Here is a 25,000-nt window from a genome sequence, read left to right on the forward strand (position 1 = left end):
CAACGTCCTCATCGAAGGTACAGCGCCCTCAGCGTTCCCTCGGGGTCTCCGGCCCTTCTAGAGATGATCCACCTTTCCCTGAAGCCCGTGTCGGCGGGACCCACCACGGGACCCGGGTCCAGCTGGGTCACGTGGTGACACTGCCCTGAACCCTTTAACCCTCGGAGCCCCTACCATGAGGCTCTGCGGTGGAACCTCATGGTATCGTTAGTGTACCCCCTCTAAGATATGTTTTCAGCTGTGTACCCCCTTCACCGGCACACATTGTTTCAGGGAGTAAAAAATATATAAAGTTTGGATAACAAATCTATGTGTGTTCTATTTGGCAGCAAATATGAACATTAAAAGAGCGCAAAATTCTGAGTACCCCTAGTGGTATGCGTACCACAATTTGAGCAGCACTGGTTAGGACTGTGAGGTGGTTGCCCCTCTGGTCTGTGGTCTTTAGAGGTGCTGGACTCTGGGGAATGTAAAGTGTGTGTCTGGTGTGGGGTGCAGAGATGGTCCAGGACTGGGAGCTGTACAGCGTCCAGGAGGAGCTGGACCCAGAGACCAAGCTGGGGGACACCAGGGAGTCCCAGGAGACCTTGGCCTGGATGCGGAACCTGGACCTGGCCCCCCGGGAGCCCGACGCCACCGACGAGTCCACAGAGGCCCACGACCGTAAGGACCGCCGCCATATGCTATGCTACGCTAAAATAAGCTAAGCTATGCTAACCAAAGCTACGCAGTGTTGTAGTATGTTGAGCTAAATCAAGCTAAGATATGCTAACCTAAGATATATGCTGTGTTGTGCTACGCTGATCTAAAATAAGCTATGCTATGCTAACCAAAGCTCTGCTATGTTATGCTATTATCATCTTAAAAAAGCTAATTTATGCTAACCAAAGCTATGCTATGTTATGCTATGCTGAGCTGAAATAAGGTAAGCTATTCTATGCCAACAAAACAATGTTATTATTTGCTATGCTGAGCTAAAACCGGCAAAGCTATTCTATGCTAACCAAAGCTAAGCTACGTTTTGCTATGCTGAGCTAACGTAGGCAAAGCTATGCTAACCATAGCCATGCTCTGTTTTGCTTTGCTGAGCTAAAATAAGCTACGCTATGCTAACCATGCTAAGCTACGTCATGCTACGCTGAGCTAAGCTGCGTTTGGTTGTGGTGCCCAGTGCTGCGGCGGGTCCGGCAGCTGGAGAAGAAGCTGGTGAGCACGGCGGGCCGCGTGGAGCCCGCCCGGGAGATCCTGTCCCGCTTCGGCTCCAAGCTGACCCAGACGCAGGGCCTGCTGGAGGCCAGCGGCCTGCAGGTCGCCGCCGCCCAGGCCCAGGACCTGGCCAGCACCCTGAGGGCCCAGCGCAGCCAGGTCGGGCCGCACGCCATCCCAGAATACTGACCCAGTACACTCTACATAGGACCCCTCCCCTCCTCTCTCCCCTCTCTCTCTCTCTCTATCCCTGCCTGTCTCTCTGTCACTCTCTTTCTATATAATAGATATAGAGATATAGTTTGAAACATAGCTATCGAGACGTAGTCATAAAGGTGCATGGATATAGATAGATAGATATAGCTATAGCGATATAGAGAACAGGTGTATACAGTATGTAGATGTGTAGGTCAACATAGAGATGGAGATATTGGTGGTTGTCTAACAAGGATATTTGAGCTCAGGAAGTTGTGAGAAGAACCAACGGCTCACAGTTGCTTCACAGCTGCTGTGTGTTTGTGTGTGAGAGTGTGTGTGTGTGTGTGTGTGTGTGTGTGTGTGTGTGTGTGTGTGTGTGTGTGTGTGTGTGTGTGTGTGTGTGTGTGTGTGTGTGTGTGTAAAGTGTGTTGAAAGCTGACTAGGCTTTTATTCTCTGAATCCTGAATGTATGAAACCCTGACGGAATCCACGCTCTTGTTCTGAAACGTTGCCCCTCCTTCCACGCTCTTGTTCTGAAACGTTGCCCCTCCTTCCACGCTCTTGTTCTGAAACGTTGCCCCTCCTTCCACGCTCTTGTTCTGAAACGTTGCCCCTCCTTCCACGCTCTTGTTTTGAAACGTCGCCCCTCCTTCCACGCTCTTGTTCTGAAACGTCGCCCCTCCTTCCTGCAGGTGAAGCAGCAGAAGCTGACGGAGGAGCACGCCTCCGTCAGCTCCACCCTGCAGGAGGTCAGGGCGGAGCTGAACGACACAGGGCGTCACGTAGAGGAGTTGGAGACCATGGTCCAGGTAACACTCCTCACACCTCACTCCTCACCACTCCTCACTCCTCTCACTCCTCACTCCTCTCTCCTCACTACTCCTCACACCTCACTCCTCATCACTCCTCACTCCTCTCACTCCTCACTCCTCATCACTCCTCACTCCTCTCACTCCTCTCTCCTCTCTCCTCACTCCTCTCTCCTCTCTCCTCACTCCTCTCACTCCTCACTCCTCTCTCCTCTTCACTCCACACTCCTCACTCCACATTCTCCACTCCTCATCACTCCTCACTCCTCACACTCTCCACTCCTCACCCCCTTCACTCCTCACACTCTCCACTCCTCACACTCTTTACTCCTCACACTCTCCACTCCTCACCCCCTTCACTCCTCACACTCTCCACTCCTCACACTCTTTACTCCTCACCCCCTTCACTCCTCACCCCCTTCACTCCTCACACTCTCCACTCCTCACCCCCTTCACTCCTCACACTCTCCACTCCTCACACTCTTTACTCCTCACCCCCTTCACTCCTCACCCCTCTCCACTCCTCACACTCTCCACTCCTCACCCCCTTCACTCCTCACACTCTCCACTCCTCACACTCTTTACTCCTCACCCCCTTCACTCCTCACCCCCTTCACTCCTCACACTCTCCACTCCTCACCCCCTTCACTCCTCACACTCTCCACTCCTCACACTCTTTACTCCTCACCCCCTTCACTCCTCACACTCTCCACTCCTCACACTCTCCACTCCTCACACTCTCCACTCCTCACACTCTTTACTCCTCACCCCCTTCACTCCTCACACTCTCCACTCCTCACTCTTTACTCCTCACCCCCTTCACTCATCACACTCTCCACTCCTCCCACTCTCCACTCCTCACACTCTCCACTCCTCACACTCTCCACTCCTCACACTCTCCACTCCTCACACTCTCCACTCCTCACACTCTCCACTCCTCACACTCTCCACTCCTCACACTCTCCACTCCTCACACTCTTTACTCCTCACCCCCTTCACTCCTCACACTCTCCACTCCTCACTCTTTACTCCTCACCCCCTTCACTCCTCACATACCTCTACCACGTTTCCAAGCTATGACCTCACACCGTGTATATAAACCGAGGAATAAACCAAGTTAGTCAAGTATCAACACTGAGTGTGTCTTTCTATGTGTGTGTGTCTCTGTGTGTGTGTCTGTGTGTGTGTGTCTCTGTGTATGTTGTGTGTGTGTGTCTCTGTGTGTCTGTGTCTCTGTGTGTGTGTCTGTGTGTGTGTGTCTCTCTGTGTGTGTCTCTCTGTATGTGTGTGTCTCTGTGTGTGTCTCTGTGTGTGTCTCTGTGTGTGTGTCTGTGTGTGTCTCTCTGTGTGTCTGTGTGTGTGTCTCTGTGTGTCTCTCTGTGTGTGTCTCTCTGTGTGTGTCTCTCTGTGTGTCTCTCTGTGTGTGTCTCTCTGTGTGTGTCTCTCTGTGTGTCTCTCTGTGTGTGTCTCTCTGTGTGTGTCTCTCTGTGTGTCTCTGTGTTTGTCTCTCTGTGTGTCTCTCTGTGTGTCTCTGTGTGTGCGTGTGACAGAGTGTGGGTCAGTACTACGCGGAGGTGGACGGGGGCCAGGCGGAGCTGCTGGTGCGTATGGAGGCCCTGTCCCTGGTGGACCCCGGGCTGGTGCAGAGCGCCGTGGACGCTGCCGGGGAGCTGGAGCTGCAGGCGGACACCTTAGAGGAGTGAGCACCTCCCTCCCTACCCACCACCACCCTGTTGGTACCAGGGAACTGGGTGGTACCAGACCAGAGACTCGCTCAGAGTCCCCCCCCCCCTCTATCATATGGTGTACATCTGGCACTTAATGCACACACTTATTGTCTGTTGTAAGTCCTGGCCCTCAAACAGTACTTAGCATTGGGTAGCAACTTGTCCTAGCTGTCTTTGTTGTATACGGGAACGGGTTAACCTAGTGATGGTTAGTGCTTGGCGCTTGGTTCTACATCCTCACTATACCGACAGAGATATATTGTTTTTTTTCTTTCTTCTGACATATGGTATATGTTCTGAGCAGGGACCTGAAGCGCAGTGATGCCAACGGGTTCGTCCAGCGGGCGGTCAGCGCGGCCAACGTCTACAACAACATTGTGAAGTACATCGACGACGCCAACGACACCGCCGTCACCACACAGAGCCTCTCGGAGCGGGCCGGAGACGTACGTCACCAACACACACTCAGAGGATCAACGCATGGATCAGATTACACAGAGATTCATCCTCATGTTAATCAATATACGATACAGGATCAGATTACACAGAGATTCATCCTCATGTTAATCAATATACGATACAGGATCAGATTACACAGAGATTCATCCTCATCTTAATCAATATACGATACAGGATCAGATTACACAGAGATTCATCCTGATGTTAATCAATATACGATACAGGATCAGATTATACAGAGATTCATCCTCATGTTAATCAATATACGATCCAGGATCAGATTATACAGATCTAGTGATGTTAATCAATATACGATACAGGATCAGATTATACAGACATTCATTCTCATGTTAATCAATATACGATACAGGATCAGATTATACAGAGATTCATCCTCATGTTAATCAATATACGATACAGGATCAGATTATACAGAGATTCATCCTCATGTTAATCAATATACGATACAGGATCAGATTATACAGAGATTCATCCTCATGTTAATCAATATACGATACGTTGATCAGATTAGAAAGTATGTTAATCAATATCCAATACGTTGATGAGAGTATACAGAGATTCATCCTGATGATGCACGTTAATCAATATCCAATACATAGATCAGATATAGGTAGGTTCAACCTGATGGTCCACCAATATCAATATCGACGGTATTCTCTATGTTTCACACACATGTAAACTAAAGGTCAAACACGTGGAAGACCAGGTTTGAGAGAGTATGTTTGTTTGTCGTCTGTTCCAGGCTATCGCTGGGATGGTCACACAGCTGGACTTCGTGGTGACTCAGAGTGGCAACGTCTTCAAGCAGTCGGTGACGCTGCACTCAGAGCAGATCGGTGAGCCTGACCCTCCCCGTATCCTGGTCCTACTCAAGGGCTTCACTGCTTTGGAACAGTAGACCCTATCAATAACGATTTTAACAGAAGTCTGTACTAATAAAGATTGTTACAGAGGTCTGTACTAATAAAGATTGTTACAGAAATCTGTACCAATGAAGATTGCAACAGAAGTCTGCTAATAAAGACTGTTACAGAAATCTGTATCGATAACGATTGTCACAGATGTCTGTACTAATAAAGATTGACGCCAATAGATTTGGAAGCCGAGGTGCTGGACAAACAGAAGTATATCGAGGAGACCAAGGAGACGATGGATCAGAACTCAAGAAAACTAGCGGAGATCACGAAGAACATCAACGACATTCACGGTGGTAAGGCCACCTGCTGTTACTATGGCAACCTATCGGACATCCCGGATGAGGCTGCCCCGGCTACAGTATCTAGTGTTATGTAACTTATTATTTATTATTAAAGGAGGGTGAAACCACATAGCCCCAGTAGATGGCGATAGAGGGTTAAGGGCAGTGTCAGGGTTAGGGTTAGGGTTATGGTTAGGTTTGACCCTAAGGGTTAGGGTTAGGGTTAGGTTTAGGTTTGACCTTAATCCTAACCCAACAGAGGGCTCCATGTAATCAAAGTAATCCCAGTAATCCCCAATATAAATTACATAAGCAGATATCTTTCACTTTAGCCACGTTGACGAAATAGATCCCCCAACGTCCAGGTACCCCCACCCGACAGTGTGATAAACGCTACGGTACACCTCAGGGGTCCTGTACCTCAACAAGCTGAGTAACACGGCCTTCTGCCCGGGGCCCCCCACAGACAGGACCCCCAGGAGGCTGGAGTTCTCCCAGGAGGTGGCCGAGGCCACCAGGAACCGGTCCCTGGAGGTTCTGCAGGAGATGGAGCCCATCACGGAGCAGGTGGAGCAGTGGGCCCAGAACATGAGGGACAACCAGTACTCCACCCAGGACTACGAGAGCGCTGTGTCCTCCGCCGGGGAAGCAGGTACCAGCACCTCCACGGAGGCAGGAGATTACAGTAGATCAGGTTAGATTAGAGGGGATGATGTTAATACAGCAGATTACACTAGATTACAGTAGATCATGTTAGATTAGAGGGGATGATGTTAATACAGCAGATTACACTAGATTACAGTAGATCAGGTTAGATGAGAGGGGATGATGTTAATACAGCAGATTACACTAGATTACAGTAGATCAGGTTGGATTAGAGGGGATGATGTTAATACAGCAGATTACACTAGATTACAGTAGATCATGTTAGATTAGAGGGGTTGATGTTAACACAGCAGATTACACTAGATTACAGTAGATCAGGTTAGATTAGAGGGGATGATGTTAATACAGCAGATTACACTAGATTACAGTAGATCAGGTTAGATTAGAGGGGATGATGTTAATACAGCAGATTACACTAGATTACAGTAGATCAGGTTAGATAAGAGGGGTTGATGTTAATACAGCAGATTACACTAGATTACAGTAGATCAGGTTAGATTAGAGGGGTTGATGTTAATACAGCAGATTACACTAGATTACACTAGATCAGGTTAGATTAGAGGGGTTGATGTTAATACAGCAGATTACACTAGATTACACTAGATCAGGTTAGATTAGAGGGGATGATGTTAGATTACAGTAGATCAGGTTGGATTAGAGGGGATGATGTTAGAATACAGTAGATCAGGTTAGATTAGAGGGGATAATATTGGATTAGAGTAGATTAGGTCAGATTAGAGTGGATAATATTAGATTATAGTAGATTATAATAGTCTACCTACCTAACCCTCACGCTGTCTCTGGTCTCCAGTGGAGAGCCTCCACCTTCTGGTCCCAGCGCTGCTGGAGAAGCTGAAGGTGGTGGAGCAGAAGAAGCCGGTGAACAACGTGACCACCAACATCCTGAGGATCCGGGAGCTCATCGCCCAGGCCCGCAGCGTGGCCAAGAAGGTGAGACCAGCGCTCTGGAGAGCACATGTTCACCGCTGTTCTGATGTCATATCCAACTATTATATCTGTTATGATGTAGCCTATCTGACCGTTAACATGTTATGATGTAGCCTATCTGACCGTTAACATGTTATGATGTATATCTAACCGTTAACATGTTATGATGTAGCCTATCTGACCGTTAACATGTTATGATGTATATCTAACCGTTAACATGTTATGATGTAGCCTATCTGACCGTTAACATGTTATGATGTATATCTAACCGTTAACATGTTATGATGTAGCCTATCTGACCGTTAACATGTTATGATGTAGCCTATCTGACCGTTAACATGTTATTATGTATATCTGACCGTTAACATGTTATGATGTAGCCTATCTAACCGTTAACATGTTATGATGTATATCTAACCGTTAACATGTTATGATGTTATATCTAACCGTTAACATTTCATAACGCTATACGTTATGGGTCCTCAGGTCCAGGTGTCCATGAAGTTTGACGGGCAGTCTTCGGTGGAGGTGCAGCCCCACTCCAACCTGGAGGAGCTGAAGACCTCCACCTCCATCAGCCTGTTCATCAGGGTGGACCCCGACAAGGACCCCATCGAGGACCGCTTCGTGCTCTACCTCGGAGACCGGAGCGTAAGGAGGCCCCGCCCCTGAACATATAGCTCCTCCTCCTCCGCGGTTCATATTCTTCATACGCTCTTACTAGCGTAAAGAAGGGGAACAAGATGGCTTCCGGTAAAAGCTTTAGGAACGCTAGCCGATAGCTTGCTCCTAGCTACTCAAGCAGCTCTAGCGGAGCTAGCCTTAAGATTGCCTCCAGCTAACCTCTAGCTAGTGTTTAGTGTCTCTGCTAGCGCTAGTGGACCACCCACTAGCTTCTTAGTAGCCTCTAGCTAGGCTCCAGCCAGCCTGTAACTAGCGTCTCAAGCAGCTCTAGTGGAAGTATATTGTATTGGTTGAAACTGAATCCCTTTATTAAGTTTATATACTTTATATTATACTATATTACATTGATATACTGTATATTATATTTTTTATTATTTTGTAACAAACGGCACACATGTAATTTAGCATGAATAGGCTTCAAGCTTCAAACACTTCCACTTCAAAAACAAATTCCCAAAAAACAGAAACGTTTCTATTCTTGTGCCATTTTCACCAAACAAAGGATGGTTTGTTGTTTGTTTCCTGGTTGTCATGGTCACAGCATGGGTTCATGGCATGAATATCCGGCCAGAGAAGAAGAATGAGCCATGTGTTGTTCAGATACTGTCGCCCTTCACCACACACTCAACCATCCTCCTCCGTCGAGCCTCATTTACATAAATACCATCTCTCTCTCTCTCTCTCTCTCTCTCTCTCTCTCTCTCTCTCTCTCTCTCTCTCTCTCTCTCTCTCTCTCTCTCTCTCTCTCTCTCTCTCTCTCTCTCTCTCTCTCTCTCTGATCTCCACCCTGCTGACGTCAGAGCAGTCTGTGCAGTGGTGGTGGTTAACAACCTCCTACCATCAATCATATCTCCTCTGTTTCGTTTTCTTTGAACTTCCTTGCTTCTTTAATACACATATGTTACGTATGTACCATAAAGCACAATTACTATTAATGACATTAATCTATTGTCATGAAGTCTATATTAGAAGAGGGGAGGCTTAGCTCAGGAGGTAAAGTGGGTTGCCGGGTACCCGGCAGATTGCTAGTTCGCTCCGAGTGTCGAGGAGTCCCTGATCAAGACACCTCACCCTAACTGCTCCCAACAAGCTCGCTCGACTCTGTCCTGAATTAGTGTGTGTGAACCGTTGTACATACGCTCATTTGCTTTCGCTTTGTCTCTTGGAATAAAAGTGTCTGTATGTAAATGTTTGAGTACTCAAAGTAAGCCTGAGAAGGTACACGTTGGAGGGATGGTTGTGTGTTCTCAGCTGTGTGTCAGTTTGTGACGAGGGACAGTACTAATAAAGTGGTCTGTGGCTGTGTTTCCTACAGGGCAAGAAGGACTACGTGGGCCTGGCCATCAAGAACGACAACCTGGTGTACGTGTACAACCTGGGGGGGGAAGACGTGGAGATCCCCCTCAGCACCAAGCCCGTCAGCCAGTGGCCGCCCGTCTTCAACTACGTCAAAGTGGAGAGGTAACTGTTGGCTCCCCCACTCCTAGCATTAGCACCACTACTAGCATAAGCACAATGTCAAAGGGGAGAGGTAACTGTTGGCTCCCCCACTCCTAGCATTAGCACCACTACTAGCATAAGCACAATGTCAAAGTGGAGAGGTAACTGTTGGCTCCCCCACTACTAGCATTAGCACCACTCCTAGCATAAGCACAATGTCAAAGGGGAGAGGTAACTGTTGGCTCCCCCACTACTAGCATTAGCACCACTACTAGCATAAGCACAATGTCAAAGTGGAGAGGTAACTGTTGGCTCCCCCACTACTAGCATTAGCACCACTCCTAGCATAAGCACAATGTCAAAGGGGAGAGGTAACTGTTGGCTCCCCCACTACTAGCATTAGCACCACTACTAGCATAAGCACAATGTCAAAGTGGAGAGGTAACTGTTGGCTCCCCCACTCCTAGCATTAGCACCACTACTAGCATAAGCACAATGTCAAAGTGGAGAGGTAACTGTTGGCTCCCCCACTGCTAGCATTAGCACCACTACTAGGATTAGCACCACTACTAGCATAAGCACAATGTCAAAGTGGAGAGGTAACTGTTGGCTCCCCCACTACTAGCATTAGCACCACTACTAGCATAAGCACAATGTCAAAGTGGGGAGGTAACTGTTGGCTCCCCCGCTATTAGCATTAGCACCACTACTAGGATTAGCACCACTACTAGCATTAGCGCCACTGCTAGCATTAGCACAACGTCAAAATAGAGTGCCTGCCCCATCATGACTAGCATTAGAACCACTATTAGCATTAGCACTACGTCAAAGTAGCTGGGCTACTGGTGCTAACGGTGCAACCAGTGCAGTGATGTAGCAGCTAGTGCTACCAGTGCTAACGGCTGTGTTTGTGACAGGCTGGGCCGCCACGGGAAGGTGTTCCTGACCATCCCCAGCCAGACCACCTCGGACGAGCAGAAGTTCATCCAGAAGGGGGCGTCCCTGGGCACCGACTCCCTGTTCGACATCGACCCCAAGGACATCGTCTTCTTTGTGGGCGGAGTGCCTCCTGACGTCACGGTAACACACTGACCGTCCTCCCATCTGTGGGTCTAACTGTGGCGTCGAACCCCAATCAAGTCTGACCTTTAACCCAGGACTCACTAGCCTTGCCCAGACAGACTCTGCCCTACTCAATATGTCTAGTTTGTTTAGAGACGTCTTCAGTCATCCTTACTCTACAGCTGATTGGATGAGCTTGAGCAAATCAGATACCCTAATCAAGATGCCGAATATTATAGTGGAGTATTTCCAAAGTAAACACCGTTAGCGAACAATACCGCTTGTATTCAGATAATCTTCTCCATTCCAACCATTCCAAGCAGCATAAATAATATCTGAATTAATAAATCTCCAAAGGCACCAGACAGGGTCATCAGTGACTGAGCATCTCTGATTGGCTGACTGAATGTCACTCAGAGCCCAGCTACCCGTGTGACATGACCCATTATACAGTAACACACGGAGTGATGGCTTGTTGTGTGTTCAGCTCCCGCCCCCCCTCAGCCTGGCACCCTTCGTGGGCTGCATCGAGTTGGGCTCGCTCAACAACGACGTCATCAGCCTGTACAACTTCAAAGAGACGCACATGGTGGACGTGATCGCAACACCCCCCTGTCCCAGGTACCAACCCTCACCTCACTATCTCCTCACCTGCTTGTATCTCCTGATCTCATCTCCTAATATCTTCTGGTCTTATCCTCTTGTATCTTCTTGTATCTCCTGGTCTAATCTGCTTGTATCTCCTTGTATCTCCTGGTCTCTTCTCCTGGTGTCTCCTGGTCTCTTCTCCTTGTGTCTCCTGGTCTCTTCTCCTTGTATCTCCTGGTCTCTTCTCCTGGTGCCTCCTGGTCTCTTCTCCTTGTATCTCCTGGTCTCTTCTCCTTGTATCTCGTGGTCTCTTCTCCTTGTATCTCCTGGTCTCTTCTCCTGGTGTCTCCTGGTCTCTTCTCCTTGTATCTCCTGGTCTCTTCTCCTTGTATCTCCTGGTCTCTTCTCCTTGTATCTCCTGGTCTCTTCTCCTTGTATCTTCTGGTCTCTTCTCCTGGTGTCTCCTGGTGTCTTCTCCTTGTATCTCCTTGTATCTGATGGTCTCATCTCTTTGTATCTCCTGGTCAAATCTTCTTGTATCTCCTGGTCCATTCTTCTCGTATCCCCAGGCCCCTCCTCCTCATATCTCCTGGTCTTATCTCTCTGATATCGCCTGGTCCATTCTTCTCGTATCCCCAGGTCCCTCCTCCTCATATCTCCTGGTCTTATCTCTCTGTTATCTCCTGGTCTTATCTCTCTGATATCTCCTGGTCCATTCTTCTCGTATCCCCAGGCCTCTCCTCCTCATATCCCCTGGTCTCGTCTCATAGCGCCGCGTGTCTCTGTGCCCTCAGGTATAAGCTGGCCTTCTCCCAGAGTCGTATCTCCAGCTACCTGTTCGACGGGACGGGCTTCGCTCTCATCAACAACATGGAGCGCCGGGGGAAGTTCGGCGTGGTGACGCGGTTTGACATCGCCGTGAGGACGGTGGCCAACGACGGCCTCCTGCTGCTCATGGTCAAAGAGGTGGGTCGGCCGTGAGGAGTGTCTGTCCCTTAGGTGTGAACCAACACCTCAGCGTGTACATCGTCAGCCTCATAGCATCATTGTCCAAGTCATATTTGAAGGTTCATCTTGTAGTCGATGACTTAGGCAGATAGTGATTATGGAATGTAAAAAGCACTCTGATTGGCTTAGGATATAGCCAATGAGGCAGAGTGAATCAGCAGCGCTAGGCGAGTAGAGTTTGATTAGATATCACAATTTGGCCAAAATATTGTTAGGAAGCTAACGATATGAACTTTTTCAGGCTAATTTCTTCATTCTGGAGCTGAAGAACGGGTACCTCCGTCTAGAGTACGACTTCGGCTTCGACAACGGGCCGCATCGCATCGAGAACCACATTCCATTACTCAAGATCAACGACGCCCGCTACCATGAGGTAGGTGTTTTCTGCAACATGTAGTGAGTTCCCTCTGGTTTAAGGGGTTCAGTGCAACATGCAGTGAGTGTCCTCTGGTTTAAGGGGTTCAGTGCAACATGTAGTGTGTCTCTTCTGGTTTAAAGATAAGTGCAACTTGTGGTTTAGCGCAACATAGTCCAACTCGCAGTGAGTGTCCTCTGGTTTCAGTGGTTCAGTCCAACATGTAGTGAGTGTCCTCTGGTTTCAGGGGTTCAGTCCAATATGTAGTGAGTGTCTTCTGGTTTCAGGGGTTCAGTCCAACGTGTAATGAGTGTCCTCTGGTTTCAGGTGTCAGTGATCTACCACCAGTCCAAGAAGGTTATCCTGCTGGTGGACAAAAGCTACGTCAAATCGGTGGAGAACCCCCATAAGATAACGCTGCCCTTCTCCGACATCTACATAGGAGGTGCTCCCTCTCAGGTCCTCAGCGCCAGGTCAGCATACCGCCATGGGTCAAAGGTCAACGAGTTTAGTGTTACAGTGAAAGTTAAAATAGAAGGTTAGGTATTTGGTCAGAGATGGTTAAGTCTTTTCAATATTTGGTGTGGCTAAGATAGAGGTTGGTGAAGTTAAGTCAAGGGTTTAATGATGGTATTCATACTATATTAGATTTACGTAGCACCCTTCAATAAAGGGCCAGTATGATACTACTCTGTAATGTAAGGATTAAGGTAAGTGTTAAGCTAATGGTTTCGCTGTATGTTCAGGCATTAATACTCTGGTTAAGGTAAGGGTTTGTCAAAGTAAGGGGTGGTTAAGGTAAGGTTTTGTTAAGATAAGGGTTTGTTCAGGTAAGGGTTGGCTGACTTATATGCAGGGTTTGGTGTTATTGGGGTAAGGGTTAGGGTTGATAACGTGGTTACGGGTGACGTTAAGGTAAGGGATTAATGTAACGGTGGTACTGTGTGTGGTGGTACAGGCCGGAGCTCAGTAAGGTGGTGGGCCTGAGGGGATGTGTGAAGAACTTCCAGTTCCAGAAGAAGGACTTCAACCTCCTGGAGGAACCGGGGACCATCGGCATCAGCAACGGCTGTCCGGAGGAGGCTTTCGTAAGAACAGACCCTCACCCTAATATTGACACCTCTGACATCAACGAACTCCATCTTGAAGCACCTGGCTGACGCTCTCTCTGCTCTCCCGGTGCTCTGACAGATGTCCCGTAGAGCGTACTTCGCGGGCCAGGGGTACCTGGGCTCAACGGCCAAGATCTCTCCCTTCGACTCCTTCGAGGGCGGCCTTAACTTCAGAACCCTCAACCCCAGCGGCCTGCTGTTCTACCACAACGAGGGGGTACGCAACAGCCTGCCCATGCTCCACGTCACTCAATCAGTCATTCAGTCACAGTCATTCAGTCATTCAGGCACAGTCATTCAGTCACATTCAGTCACAGTCATTCAGTCATTGGATTCCCTTCATGGCTTCTGTTGATTTGTCGTGTTGGGCTCTCCCTGCAGAAGGAGGAGTTCAGCATCGCCCTGGACAACGGCATGGTGGTCCTGAACGCCAAGGGAACCAAAGTCAAGTCCCACAAGAAACATTACAACGACGGCAGGACTCACTTCCTGGTGGCGACGCTCAGCCAAAACAAGTACGTCCCTCTGAGCTGGTGTCCTGCTGTAGGACAGGAAGTACCCTCTGAGCTGGTGTCCTGCTGCAGGACAGGTAGTACCCTCTGAGCTGGTGTCCTGCTGTAGGACAGGTAGTACAGGCTCAGGAGGTACAGCGGGTTGACTTGTAACCAGAAGGTTGCTAGTTAGATCCCCGGCTCCTCCTAGCTGACTGTCGAGGTGTCTCTGAGCAAGACCTCACCCTGACTGCTCCTGACCAGCTGGCTGTCGCCCTGCGTGGCTGACACCGCCGTCGGTGTGTGAATGTGTGCAGGAATGGGTGAATGTTCAGCAATACTGTACAGCGCTTTGAGGGGCCAATGGTTAGAAAAAGCGCTATATAAATGCAGTCCATTAACCATTTACACCTGAACATTTGAACCTGGCTGACCCCGACGGTTCCCTGTCTCTGCAGGTACCTCCTGGTGGTGGACGATAAAGACAAGCAGGAGAAGAAGAGGCCGTCCTCGGCTGCCGTGTCGGGTTCCTCGTTGAGTTCCTCGCTCAGGAGCTTCTACCTCGGCGGATCTCCTACCAGCAGCCTCAAGAACTTCACCGGCTGCATCAGCCATGCCTACATCAACAGGTAACCCAATAGACCACGCCCACACCGACAGGTGACCCAATAGACCACGCCCACACCAACAGGTTCATCCAATAGACCACGCCCACACCAACAGGTCCCCCCAAATAGACCACGCCTACATCAACAGTTAAACAAATAGGCCACGCATACATCAATAGGTAAACCAATAGGCCACGCATACATCAACAAGTAAATCAATAGGCCACGCCCACATGAATAGGTAAACCAATAGACCCCACCTACATCAACAGGTAAACCAATAGACCACGCCTATATCAACAGGTAAACCAATAGGCTGCACCTACATCAACAGGTACCCACTAAGCCACACCTACATAACCAGGTAAACCAATAGGCCGCACCTACTTCAACAGGTACCCGTTTAGCCACGCATACATCAACAGGTAAAGCAAAAGGCCACACCCACACCAATCGGTAACCCAATAGACCACACCCACACCAACAGGTCACCCCAGTAGACCATGCCCACACTAACAGGTCACCCCAGTAGACCACGCCCACACCACAGGTGAACCGACAGGTGTCTCTCTCTAGACAGGACCGTGACATCGAGGCGGAGGACTTCCAGCGCTACGCGGAGAAGGTCAACGCCTCCCTGCAGGACTGTCCAATTGAACGCCCCCCAGCCGCCCTGCTGACCCCAGGCTCCGCCCGCAAGCCCAAACCCAGCCAATCAAAGAAGGTTTGACGAAACCTTCATATCAGCTGCTGTGTTCTTCAGAAAAGTCTCTCTCTATCCAATGAACCCCTTAAAATCAGTGTGTCTCTGATTAGCATGTATTAGTATGTGGGTTGTATAGATGAGAGTCTGTCTGTGATTGGAGAAGAGATGTATAGATGAGAACTTGTCTCTGATTGGAGGAGAGATGTATAGAGGAGAGTGGGTCTCTGAATGGAGGACAGAAAGATGAGAGTGTGCCTCTGATTGGAGGAGAGATAGATGAGATTGTTTCTGATTGGAGGACAGAGGGAAGAGTGTCTCTCTGATTGGTTGACAGACATGATGACGAGTGTCTCTGATTGGTGGACAGACATGATGACTAGTGTCTCTGATTGGAGGACAGACATGATGACGAGTGTATCTCTGATTGGAGGACAGACATGATGACGAGAATGTCTCTGATTGGAGGACAGAGGGACGAGCGTCTCTCTGATTGGAGGACAGACGTGATGACGGCGTCTCTCTGATTGGAGGACAGACATGGTGACGGCGTCTCTCTGCGTGTGTGAAGGTGGCGCGAGACGGCTCCAGCCAGAGGGATGAGGACCTGGGAGAGGCCTCCTGCCACCTGCCCTCCAGGCCCCGCGCCGTGCGACAGGCCTTCCGCTACGGAGGCTCCGCCCACAGCCGCCAGGAGTACCACCTGCCCCAGCCCCTCGCCAACAGGTTAGTCACAACGCCAGGCGTGGCTTCTGATTGGTTTATCCTGCACCAAGGTGAACCAATCAGTGGTGGAGCGAGCTTCCAGTCGATGTCAGGACCGCATCGTTGCTCAGTGGCCTCCGCCAAAGACTCAAGACTCACCTGTTCAGAGTTCACCTGGACTCTACATAGCCCCCCCCCCCCTTTACCCCCCCCCCCCAGCCCCCCACAACCCTCTTATGCACTGAATGTATGTCGTACGTCCTGGCACTTAAAACGGTGCTTAGCTTGGTGTAGCATCTTATGCTAGCTGTCTTTGTTGTGTACGGGGGATGGGTTCACCTGTCGATCAGCCAGTCTCATCCGGCTGGGTGCTCCCCTCCAGGTCCCACTTCTCCCTGTCCCTGAGGACGGAGGCGCCGGCGGGGCTGCTGTTCTACGTGGCGGACCAGGCGGGGGAGGACTTCATGGCTCTGGTCCTAGACCAGGGCCAGCTGGTGTTCAGCTTCAGGTCCACGGCGCACCGCGTCCAGATCCGCAGCCAGGGGGCCTACAACGACGGGGGCTGGCACAGCGTAAGGCTCCCCTATGTCTCCTGCCTCTGGTCCAGCCGCGCCACGCATGTTTAATCTAATCTAATCTAATCTCCAGGTGGTGTTTAATCTAATCTAATCTCCAGGTGGTGTTTAATCTAATCTAAACTCCATGGGATTTTTTATCTAATCTCCAGGTGATGTGTAATATAACCTAGATTAGATCAATCAAATCTGATCTAATCTAATCTTCAATTTGATTTAATCTCCAGGTGATATTTATTGAATTAATTATCCAGGTGATATTAATTGAATATTCTCTCCAGGTGATATTAATTGAATGTTCTCTCCAGGTGATATTAATTGAATGTTCTCTCAAGGTGATATTAAATTGGATTAATTATCCAGGTGATATTAATTGAATGTTCTCTCCAGGTGATATTAATTGGATTAATTATCCAGGTGATATTAATTGAATGTTCTCTCCAGGTGATATTAATTGAATGTTCTCTCCAGGTGATATTAATTGAACGTTCTCTCCAGGTGATATTAATTGAATGTTCTCTCCCGGTGATATTAATTTGAATGTTCTCTCCAGGTGATCTGTATCCGAGACGGTAACGCGGGTCAGCTGATCATCGATGACCTCACAGGGCAGGAAGAGCGGGCACCTGGGGTCGACCAATCGTGGCGCGTCCAGAGCCCTTTGTATGTGGGCGGGGCCCCACTAGGACACGCCCAAAAGAATATCCAGGTATGTTTACCTTAAATATATGATATTGATGGTTCTGTTATTTTATTACAACATAAAGATGTATTTTGTATCAGTAGGACATCTATATATTCTATAGTGTCTCCAGAGTCTCTCCGGTTGTGTAAGAGTTGCATATGTATTAATCTAAATATTCTATAGTGTCTGATGCTCTAACAGATGTCGGTTAGTATGATATATGTTATATAATAATGTTGGTATCATTCTATAGTCTCTCAGGAGCCTGTCCGGTTGTGTTCGGCGCCTCATGCTGGATGGGCGCCAGCTGTCCTCGGCCTCGGCGACCTTCGGGGCCACGCCCTGCTACGACGGCCCCCAGGAGCCCGGAACCTTCTTCTCCCAGGAGGGAGGATACATCGCCCTGGGTAACCACGGCAACCCTCCTCCGTCCTGTGTCCGTTCCCTGGGTCTGAGACTCAGACGATGTCATCGTTCATAAGGATGACATCGCTCATAATGATGTCATCGCTCGTAATGATGTCATCGTTCATATTGATGGCATTAGTCATAATGATGTCATCGCTCGTAATGATGTCATCGTTCATAATGATGTCATTAGTCATAATTATGTCATCGCTCGTAACGATGTCATCGTTCCCAGTGACTCAGAGGACTGGGGTGACATCTGTTCAGCCCCTCCCCCTGCTGGGAGTGTGGGGGTCAGCAGGAGTTGAGGTGTAGTCCGGGCTCCTGGCAGCTGCTGAGGTCTCATGTTCTCCCCCCCCCTAGACGAGACGGCCGTCCTGGGCCGGCGGCTGGAGCTGTCCCTGGAGGTGCGCCCCCGTGTGGCCACCGGGGTGCTGGTGCACATCCAGGCGGCCGAGGAGGAGTACATGACCGTCTACCTTCACCAGGGAGCCGTGAGTCCCCGCCAAACCGTCACCCCTCCTGGGGGGGACCCCGGCTGTTAGACTTCTGTCAGGTTATTTTAGTCTGATGTTGCTTGAGACGTGGTGCACAGTAATAACTGTACAGTTACAGTCATCCCTCCCTGTGGAAGGAGCATAACCTGGTACCTCCTCCTTCACAAGCCTACAGCGAGCATGTAACGTCCTGATGTAACGTAGCGATGTAATGTACCGAGGTAACGTACCGAGGTAACGTACCGAGGTCATGTACCGGTGTAACGTACCGGTACCGTACCGATGTCACGTACCGAGGTAACGTACCGGTGTAACGTACCGATGTAACGTACCGATGTCACGTACCGATGTCACGTACCGAGGTAACGTACCGGTGTAACGTACCGATGTCACGTACCGAGGTAACGTACCGATGTCACGTACCGAGGTAACGTACCGGTACCGTACCGGGGTAACGTGCTGATGTCTGTCTCTGCAGGTGGTGGTCCTGGTGAATGTGGGGGTCCGGCAGTTCCTGACAGAAGTGGCTCCCCGTGGCGGGCTGTGCACCGGGGCCTGGCACCGCATCACCGGTGAGTTATGTCGTCATGGTGATGTGTGATGTGTTGTTCGTCGTGGTGATGTGCGGTGTGTTTGGTTGTCATGGTGATTAGTGGTCGTTGTGGTGATGTGCGGTGTGTCTGTTCCCAGTGATCCGGGATGCCAACGTGGTCCAGCTGGACGTGGACTCTGAGGTGGACCACACGGTGGGACCGCTGAACCTCGTCGCCATGGAGATGGAATCCCCTGTGTTCATTGGGGGGGCGCCAGGTGAGAGACAATACCTTTTTCATCAACCATGTAGATGTAGATATATACAGTATATATAGAGAGAAAGAGTGGGAGAGAGAGAGAGAGAGAGAGAGAGAGAGAGAGAGAGAGAGAGAGAGAGAGAGAGAGAGAGAGAGAGAGAGAGAGAGAGAGAGAGAGAGAGAGAGAGAGAGAGAGAGAGAGAGAGAGAGAGAGAGAGAGAGAGAGAGAGGGAGATCTCTATAATTGTATATGTTTGTGATAGGGATGATGTCTTGATGACGTTATGATGATGTCAGCATGAGGTTGTGATGATGAGGTGTTGGTGTCGTGATGATGTCAGAGAGCTGATGAAGGTTGTGCTCCTGCAGAGGGTCTTGTCCCAGAGGGCGTGGCCACCAGGCGGCCGTACGCGGGCTGCATGAGGAGCCTGTCCATCAACAGCAGCCCTGTGAGCTTCAGCAAGGCTGCTCTGGTCAGCGGCGCCGTGGCCATCGGCAGCTGCCCCACCGCCTAGGACTTCCTGTCCGACAGCAGGACTTCCTGTCCGACAGCAGGACTTCCTGTCCGACAGCACCCCCTCTATACTTCCTTCTCAATCCATTACTACTACTGCTACTCCTCCTCTCCACTTCCTGTTCAGTCTTATAGTACTTCCTCTAGAGCTCCTCACAACTTCCTATTCACTCTTATAGTACTTCCTCCTCAGTTCCTGCTCAATCACTCTTATAGTACTTGCTCTCAACTTCCGTCAGCTCTGACCAATCCTCTTCCTCCTTCCATTGAGACACAATTAGCACAGCATGATGTTAGAAAAATTTCAGGGCGAACAGGGATGATGTCAGTGATGTCAGGGTGATGTCAGGATGAGGGGTGATGATGTCAGCATGATGTTAGGGCGAGGGGTGATGATGTCATGATGATGTCAGCATGATGTCAGAATGAGGGGTGATGATGTCATGATGTCAGCATGATGTCAGGGTGAGGGCTGATGATGTCAGCATGATGTCAGGATGAGGGGTGATGATGTCATCATAATGTCAGGGTGAGGGCTGATGATGTCAGCATGATGTCAGGGTGAGGGCTGATGATGTCAGCATGATGTCAGGGTGAGGGGTGATGATGTCGGAGTGAGGTCAGGGTGATGTCATGGTTCCCTTTCTTCATCCTATTTGTGTTCATGTGTTTGTTGTTTTTCAAATGGGGCATGTCTCACAGCAACAGAATACCTTCAGAAGAATGTTTTACCAGCAGAAAGACGAGAATGGTGTCGCAATAAATAAAATAGTATCAATGTCAACTTAGTCTTACCCACCGAGGACATCCCACCAGTGTGATGAGGAACTCATCCCAGATGTGGGATCTAGAACTCATCCCACTCATACAGAAAATACACATTATTTTGTACACAACTGTGTTTTTCCATTCTTTTTTCACTGTTTTCCCCGATGAATAAATCAACTTTTACACACTTGTTGGATTGCCTTTTATTTATTTCTGACTAAATGTACCAATTAATATACTCTATTATGCATGCTTAGGGCTATTTCATCATTTCATAGTGTGCTTATTTATCGGGGAGACATCAAAATCATATAAGACAGCTTCCATTGGATATTAAATAATGCTCTGTTAAGATACCCCTCAGATGCCGATACCAATAGTGCTAATAGCTCATATGAATTGTTAAACATTGAGAGGCATGCTTATATTTATCCTAACTAATCTTACCTTGTTTATTTCGTATTTATAAATAGATTTGTCTATACAAAAGCCCATGCCTATGTAAACCAAACCAGTAGCACATGATGAACCACATTATGGAAGCACAAGCAAGGCAGAAGCTCGCCCACTCAGGATGGGACAGGGGAATGTGGGGTACTAGCCAGGCCAGAACTCACGCCCTGAACTGTATGGAAACATCAGAATTACATATATAAAACCAAGGAAACATTAGATTTATATAAACATTGGAAAAATTATATATTCATGCATAAAACCATTGACACATAATATCAGGATTGACCCAACTATGGAAATATATATCAATACAACTATGGAAACATCAGATATTGATACAACTAAGGAAATAAACATTTATACAACTGTGGAAACATCAGATATTCATACAACTATGGAAATAAATATTTATACAACGATGGAAACATCAGATATGAATATAACTTTCTAAACACCAGACTTTGAGACAACTATGAAACAGCTATGAAACAGCTCCCCCTGCTGGGGACAGAAGACCGTAAGGAGAAAAAGAAGCATGACAGAGTTGGACATTTTAAAATGTATTATTTTGGGAGCGTTGTTCTAACACACAGTTTAAATAATTATAATTATTGACGGATAATTATTTAATGAACTCAACTTGAGTAACACAACGCCTCATTAACGGTGTCTGACTGGGTCGGTTTGGTTTCTATGGTTACTGAATCACTCGTCATCAACGCGCGACCAATCAGAGGCGGGGAACTCAAAGCTGAAGTCTGTGCCGCGTTTGTAAACAAATGTAAATAACTAAAACTTATACAAACTAAAACGTATGATATAATAACTTATAATAACGACCAACATGACGCAATCCATAGTCGTGCAGGGTGAGTTTTACGAAGTTCATGAAATATTCATAAAGGCCAGCTGCGGTTACCGTAGCGTCATAAAAAACAGTCGACAGCATGTAAACACGGCTACTTGGTTAAACTACGTGCATATACTATACTTTATCTGTGTGTGTGTGTGTGTGTGTGTGTGTGTGTGTGTGTGTGTGTGTGTGTGTGTGTGTGTGTGTGTGTGTGTGTGTGTGTGTGTGTGTGTGTGTGTGTGTGTGTGTGTGCTTAAATGTGGGTTTCTATATATGTGTGTGTTTTTATGTTTGTGGGTTTCTATACGTGTGTGTGCGCTTAAATGTGTGTTTCTATATATGTGTGTGTGTTTGTATGTATGTGGGTTTCTATACGTATGTATGTGTGTTCGTGTGTGTGTGTGGGTTTAGTTGGTCAGTGTGGTAACCAGGTCGGGTGTCGGTTCTGGGACTTGGCGCTCAGAGAACATGCACACGTCAACAAGGTGAGTTGTTGTGTGCTTAGTGTACCTAGTGTGAATACTGAATACTGTATGTATATACACAGTGTAGTGTAGTGTACACAAGGTAAATCATATTTAATGGATTCCTAATCCTATATATGTATCTCCTCATCCTATAAGTATGTATGTATGTCTCTCTCTCTCTCTCTCTCTCTCTCTCTCTCTCTCTCTCTCTCTCTCTCTCTCTCTCTCCTACTCTAGAAAGGAGTATATGATGAGGCTCTGGGTAGTTTTTTCCGGAACGTGGACTCAAGGTACTGCCACCCTTGGGGTCAGAGGTCAACCTGTACCCTAGCTACCAACAGTTTGTCCTCTCGTCCTGTGTCAGGGCAAGACGTTAAGGCTCACCTTGTGTTCTTTCCTCATGACAGAGGTGCAGGAACCTGTGACATCGTGGGTGGGAGAATCCAGCGACTCAAAGCCCGGGTAAATTGTGATTTGTTCAGAGATTACAGGAGGTTTAGATTCATAAACGTCTGGATGTTTCGTTGTGTGCGTAATGTCTGGCTTTAACGGGATGTTAGTGTAAACTGAACGGCTGCTTCCGTTCTGTTATGATTTGTTTTATAGTAAGTGAGTAACTCAGCATAGTTCTCTGGTCGTCCAATAGGCGGTGCTGGTGGACATGGAGGAGGGCGTGGTCAACCAGATCGTGCAGGGTCCGCTGAGAGACCTGTTTGACACCACACAGCTCCTCACCGACGTGTCGGGGTCCGGGAACAACTGGTAACCCTACATCTATAGGACTCACACATCTCCAACCTTCATCTATAGGACTAACACATCTCCAACCCTACATCTATAGGACTCACACATCTCCAACCCTACATCTATAGGACTCACACATCTCCAACCCTACATCTATAGGACTCACACATTTCAAACCCTACATCTATAGGACTAACACATCTCCAACCTTCATCTATAGGACTCACACATCTCCAACCCTACATCTATAGGACTAACACATCTCTTACCCTACATCTATAGGACTCACACATCTCCAACCCTACATCTATAGGACTAATACATCTCCAACCCTACATCTATAGGACTAACACATCTCCAACCCTACATCTATAGGACTAACACATCTCCAACCCTACATCTATAGGACTAACACATCTCCAACCCTACATCTATAGGACTCACACATCTCCAACCCTACATCTATAGGACTAACACATCTCCAACCCTACATCTATAGGACTAACACATCTCCAACCCTACATCTATAGGACTCACACATCTCCAACCCTACATCTATAGGACTCACACATCTCCAACCCTACATCTATAGGACTAACACATCTCTTACCCTACATCTATAGGACTAACACATCTCCAACCCTACATCTATAGGACTCACACATCTATAGGACTTACACATCTCCAACCCTACATCTATAGGACTCACACATCTATAGGACTAACACATCTTCAACCCTACATCTATAGGACTAACACATCTCCAACCCTACATCTATAGGACTAACACATCTTCAACCCTACATCTATAGGACTACAACCTACTGGGTCCTGAACATCTCTAACCCAACCCTACATCTATATCTGTTTTCTAGTCGTCTGATATGATTGGCTCCCTTTATCTGTGTGTCGTAGGGCGGTGGGTCACATGACATATGGCTCGGCCTATCGGGATCAGATCGTGGAGAAGGTCCGCAGGGCGGCGGAACACTGTGACTGTCTGCAGTGCTTCTTCCTCATCCACTCCATGGGCGGAGGTGGAACCCTCCTCCTCACTCTAACCCCCCTAACCCTACCCTTAACCCCCTAACCCTAACCCCCTAACCCTAACCCCCAAACCTTAACCCCCTAACCCTAACCTTAACCCCCTAACCTTAACCCCCTAACCTTAGCCCCCTAACCTTAACCCCCTAACCCTAACCCCCTAACCCTAACCCCCTAACCCTAACCCCCTAACCTTAACCCCCTAACCTTAACCCCCTAACCCTAACCTTAACCCCCTAACCTTAACCCCCTAACCTTAACCCCCTAACCCTAACCCCCTAACCCTAACCCCCTAACCTTAACCCCCTAACCCTAACCCCCTAACCTTAACCCCCTAACCCTAACCTTAACCCCCTAACCTTAACCCCCTAACCTTAACCCCCTAACCTTAACCCCCTAACCTTAACCCCCTAACCTTAACCCCCTAACCTTAACCCCCTAACCTTAACCCCCTAACCCTAACCTCGTACCCCCTGACCCTGGGTCAACCCTCCTCCCTACCTCCTAACCCCCTTCTAACCCTAACCCTTACCCAGCTTCTGACTTTAACCCTCCTAACCCTAACCTCTAAGCCCCTGATGTACCCCTAAAACATAACCCCCTAACCTCTGGCCTCTGACCCTGTGTTAAGCCCTTAACCTCTGGCCTCTGACCCTGTGTTAAGCCCCTAACCTCTGACCCTGTGTTAAGCCCCTAACCTCTGACCTCTGACCCTGTGTTAAGCCCCTAACCTCTGACCCTGTGTTGAACCCCTAACCTCTGACCTCTGACCCTGTGTTAAGCCCCTCACCTCTGACCCTGTGTTAAGCCCCTAACCTCTGACCTCTGACCCTGTGTTGAACCCCTAACCTCTGGCCTCTGACCCTGTGTTAAGCCCCTAACCTCTGACCCTGTGTTAAGCCCCTAACCTCTGACCTCTGACCCGTGGCCCCGTGTCAGTCGCCTGACCCCTGACCCTGTGATGACCCCCAGGCACGGGCTCGGGGCTGGGGACCCGGGTCCTGGGGCTGCTGGAGGAGGAGTTCCCCGAGGTGTGTCGCATCGTGACCTCGGTGTACCCCTCGGACGAGGACGACGTCATCACCTCGCCCTACAACAGCGTGCTCGCCATGAGGGAGCTCACGGAGCACGCCGACTGTGTGCTGCCCGTGGAGAACCAGGTAGGAGACCCCGCAGGCCTCACCTGGGCACTCACCTGTAGTGACTCACC

The 25,000-nt window shown here is 48.7% G+C and overlaps 2 protein-coding genes across 2 annotated transcripts in view; both read left to right on the forward strand.

The window, feature by feature from the left end:
- lama4 (laminin, alpha 4) overlaps positions 1-20,561 on the forward strand; it is a 30,085-nt gene extending 9,524 nt beyond the window's left edge. Inside the window, exons 11-40 of the mRNA XM_056581653.1 lie at positions 1-17; positions 499-663; positions 1,172-1,365; positions 2,097-2,213; positions 3,764-3,912; positions 4,245-4,386; positions 5,163-5,256; positions 5,514-5,630; positions 6,085-6,270; positions 7,096-7,235; positions 7,719-7,883; positions 9,232-9,377; positions 10,274-10,436; positions 10,906-11,039; positions 11,801-11,972; positions 12,256-12,387; positions 12,697-12,842; positions 13,328-13,457; positions 13,561-13,698; positions 13,863-13,996; positions 14,431-14,601; positions 15,157-15,304; positions 15,855-16,009; positions 16,371-16,560; positions 17,117-17,272; positions 17,502-17,655; positions 18,020-18,150; positions 18,632-18,725; positions 18,844-18,963; positions 19,314-20,561. The exon at positions 1-17 is cut by the window's left edge and continues 95 nt beyond it. Of these exons, the coding sequence (XP_056437628.1) occupies positions 1-17; positions 499-663; positions 1,172-1,365; positions 2,097-2,213; positions 3,764-3,912; positions 4,245-4,386; positions 5,163-5,256; positions 5,514-5,630; positions 6,085-6,270; positions 7,096-7,235; positions 7,719-7,883; positions 9,232-9,377; positions 10,274-10,436; positions 10,906-11,039; positions 11,801-11,972; positions 12,256-12,387; positions 12,697-12,842; positions 13,328-13,457; positions 13,561-13,698; positions 13,863-13,996; positions 14,431-14,601; positions 15,157-15,304; positions 15,855-16,009; positions 16,371-16,560; positions 17,117-17,272; positions 17,502-17,655; positions 18,020-18,150; positions 18,632-18,725; positions 18,844-18,963; positions 19,314-19,459 (4,246 nt within the window). The 3' untranslated portion in view covers positions 19,460-20,561. The remainder of the gene's footprint in view (positions 18-498; positions 664-1,171; positions 1,366-2,096; positions 2,214-3,763; positions 3,913-4,244; positions 4,387-5,162; positions 5,257-5,513; positions 5,631-6,084; positions 6,271-7,095; positions 7,236-7,718; positions 7,884-9,231; positions 9,378-10,273; positions 10,437-10,905; positions 11,040-11,800; positions 11,973-12,255; positions 12,388-12,696; positions 12,843-13,327; positions 13,458-13,560; positions 13,699-13,862; positions 13,997-14,430; positions 14,602-15,156; positions 15,305-15,854; positions 16,010-16,370; positions 16,561-17,116; positions 17,273-17,501; positions 17,656-18,019; positions 18,151-18,631; positions 18,726-18,843; positions 18,964-19,313) is intronic.
- Positions 20,562-21,417: 856 nt separating this feature from the next.
- The window catches only part of tube1 (tubulin, epsilon 1), an 8,732-nt gene continuing 5,149 nt past the window's right edge, over positions 21,418-25,000 (forward strand). The window contains exons 1-7 of the mRNA XM_056581669.1: positions 21,418-21,551; positions 21,947-22,020; positions 22,240-22,292; positions 22,410-22,464; positions 22,649-22,764; positions 23,662-23,783; positions 24,763-24,950. Of these exons, the coding sequence (XP_056437644.1) occupies positions 21,527-21,551; positions 21,947-22,020; positions 22,240-22,292; positions 22,410-22,464; positions 22,649-22,764; positions 23,662-23,783; positions 24,763-24,950 (633 nt within the window). The 5' untranslated portion in view covers positions 21,418-21,526. The remainder of the gene's footprint in view (positions 21,552-21,946; positions 22,021-22,239; positions 22,293-22,409; positions 22,465-22,648; positions 22,765-23,661; positions 23,784-24,762; positions 24,951-25,000) is intronic.

This window comes from Gadus chalcogrammus, chromosome 21 (assembly GCF_026213295.1).
Source record: "Gadus chalcogrammus isolate NIFS_2021 chromosome 21, NIFS_Gcha_1.0, whole genome shotgun sequence".
In the NCBI taxonomy this organism is placed as follows: Eukaryota; Metazoa; Chordata; class Actinopteri; order Gadiformes; family Gadidae; genus Gadus; species Gadus chalcogrammus.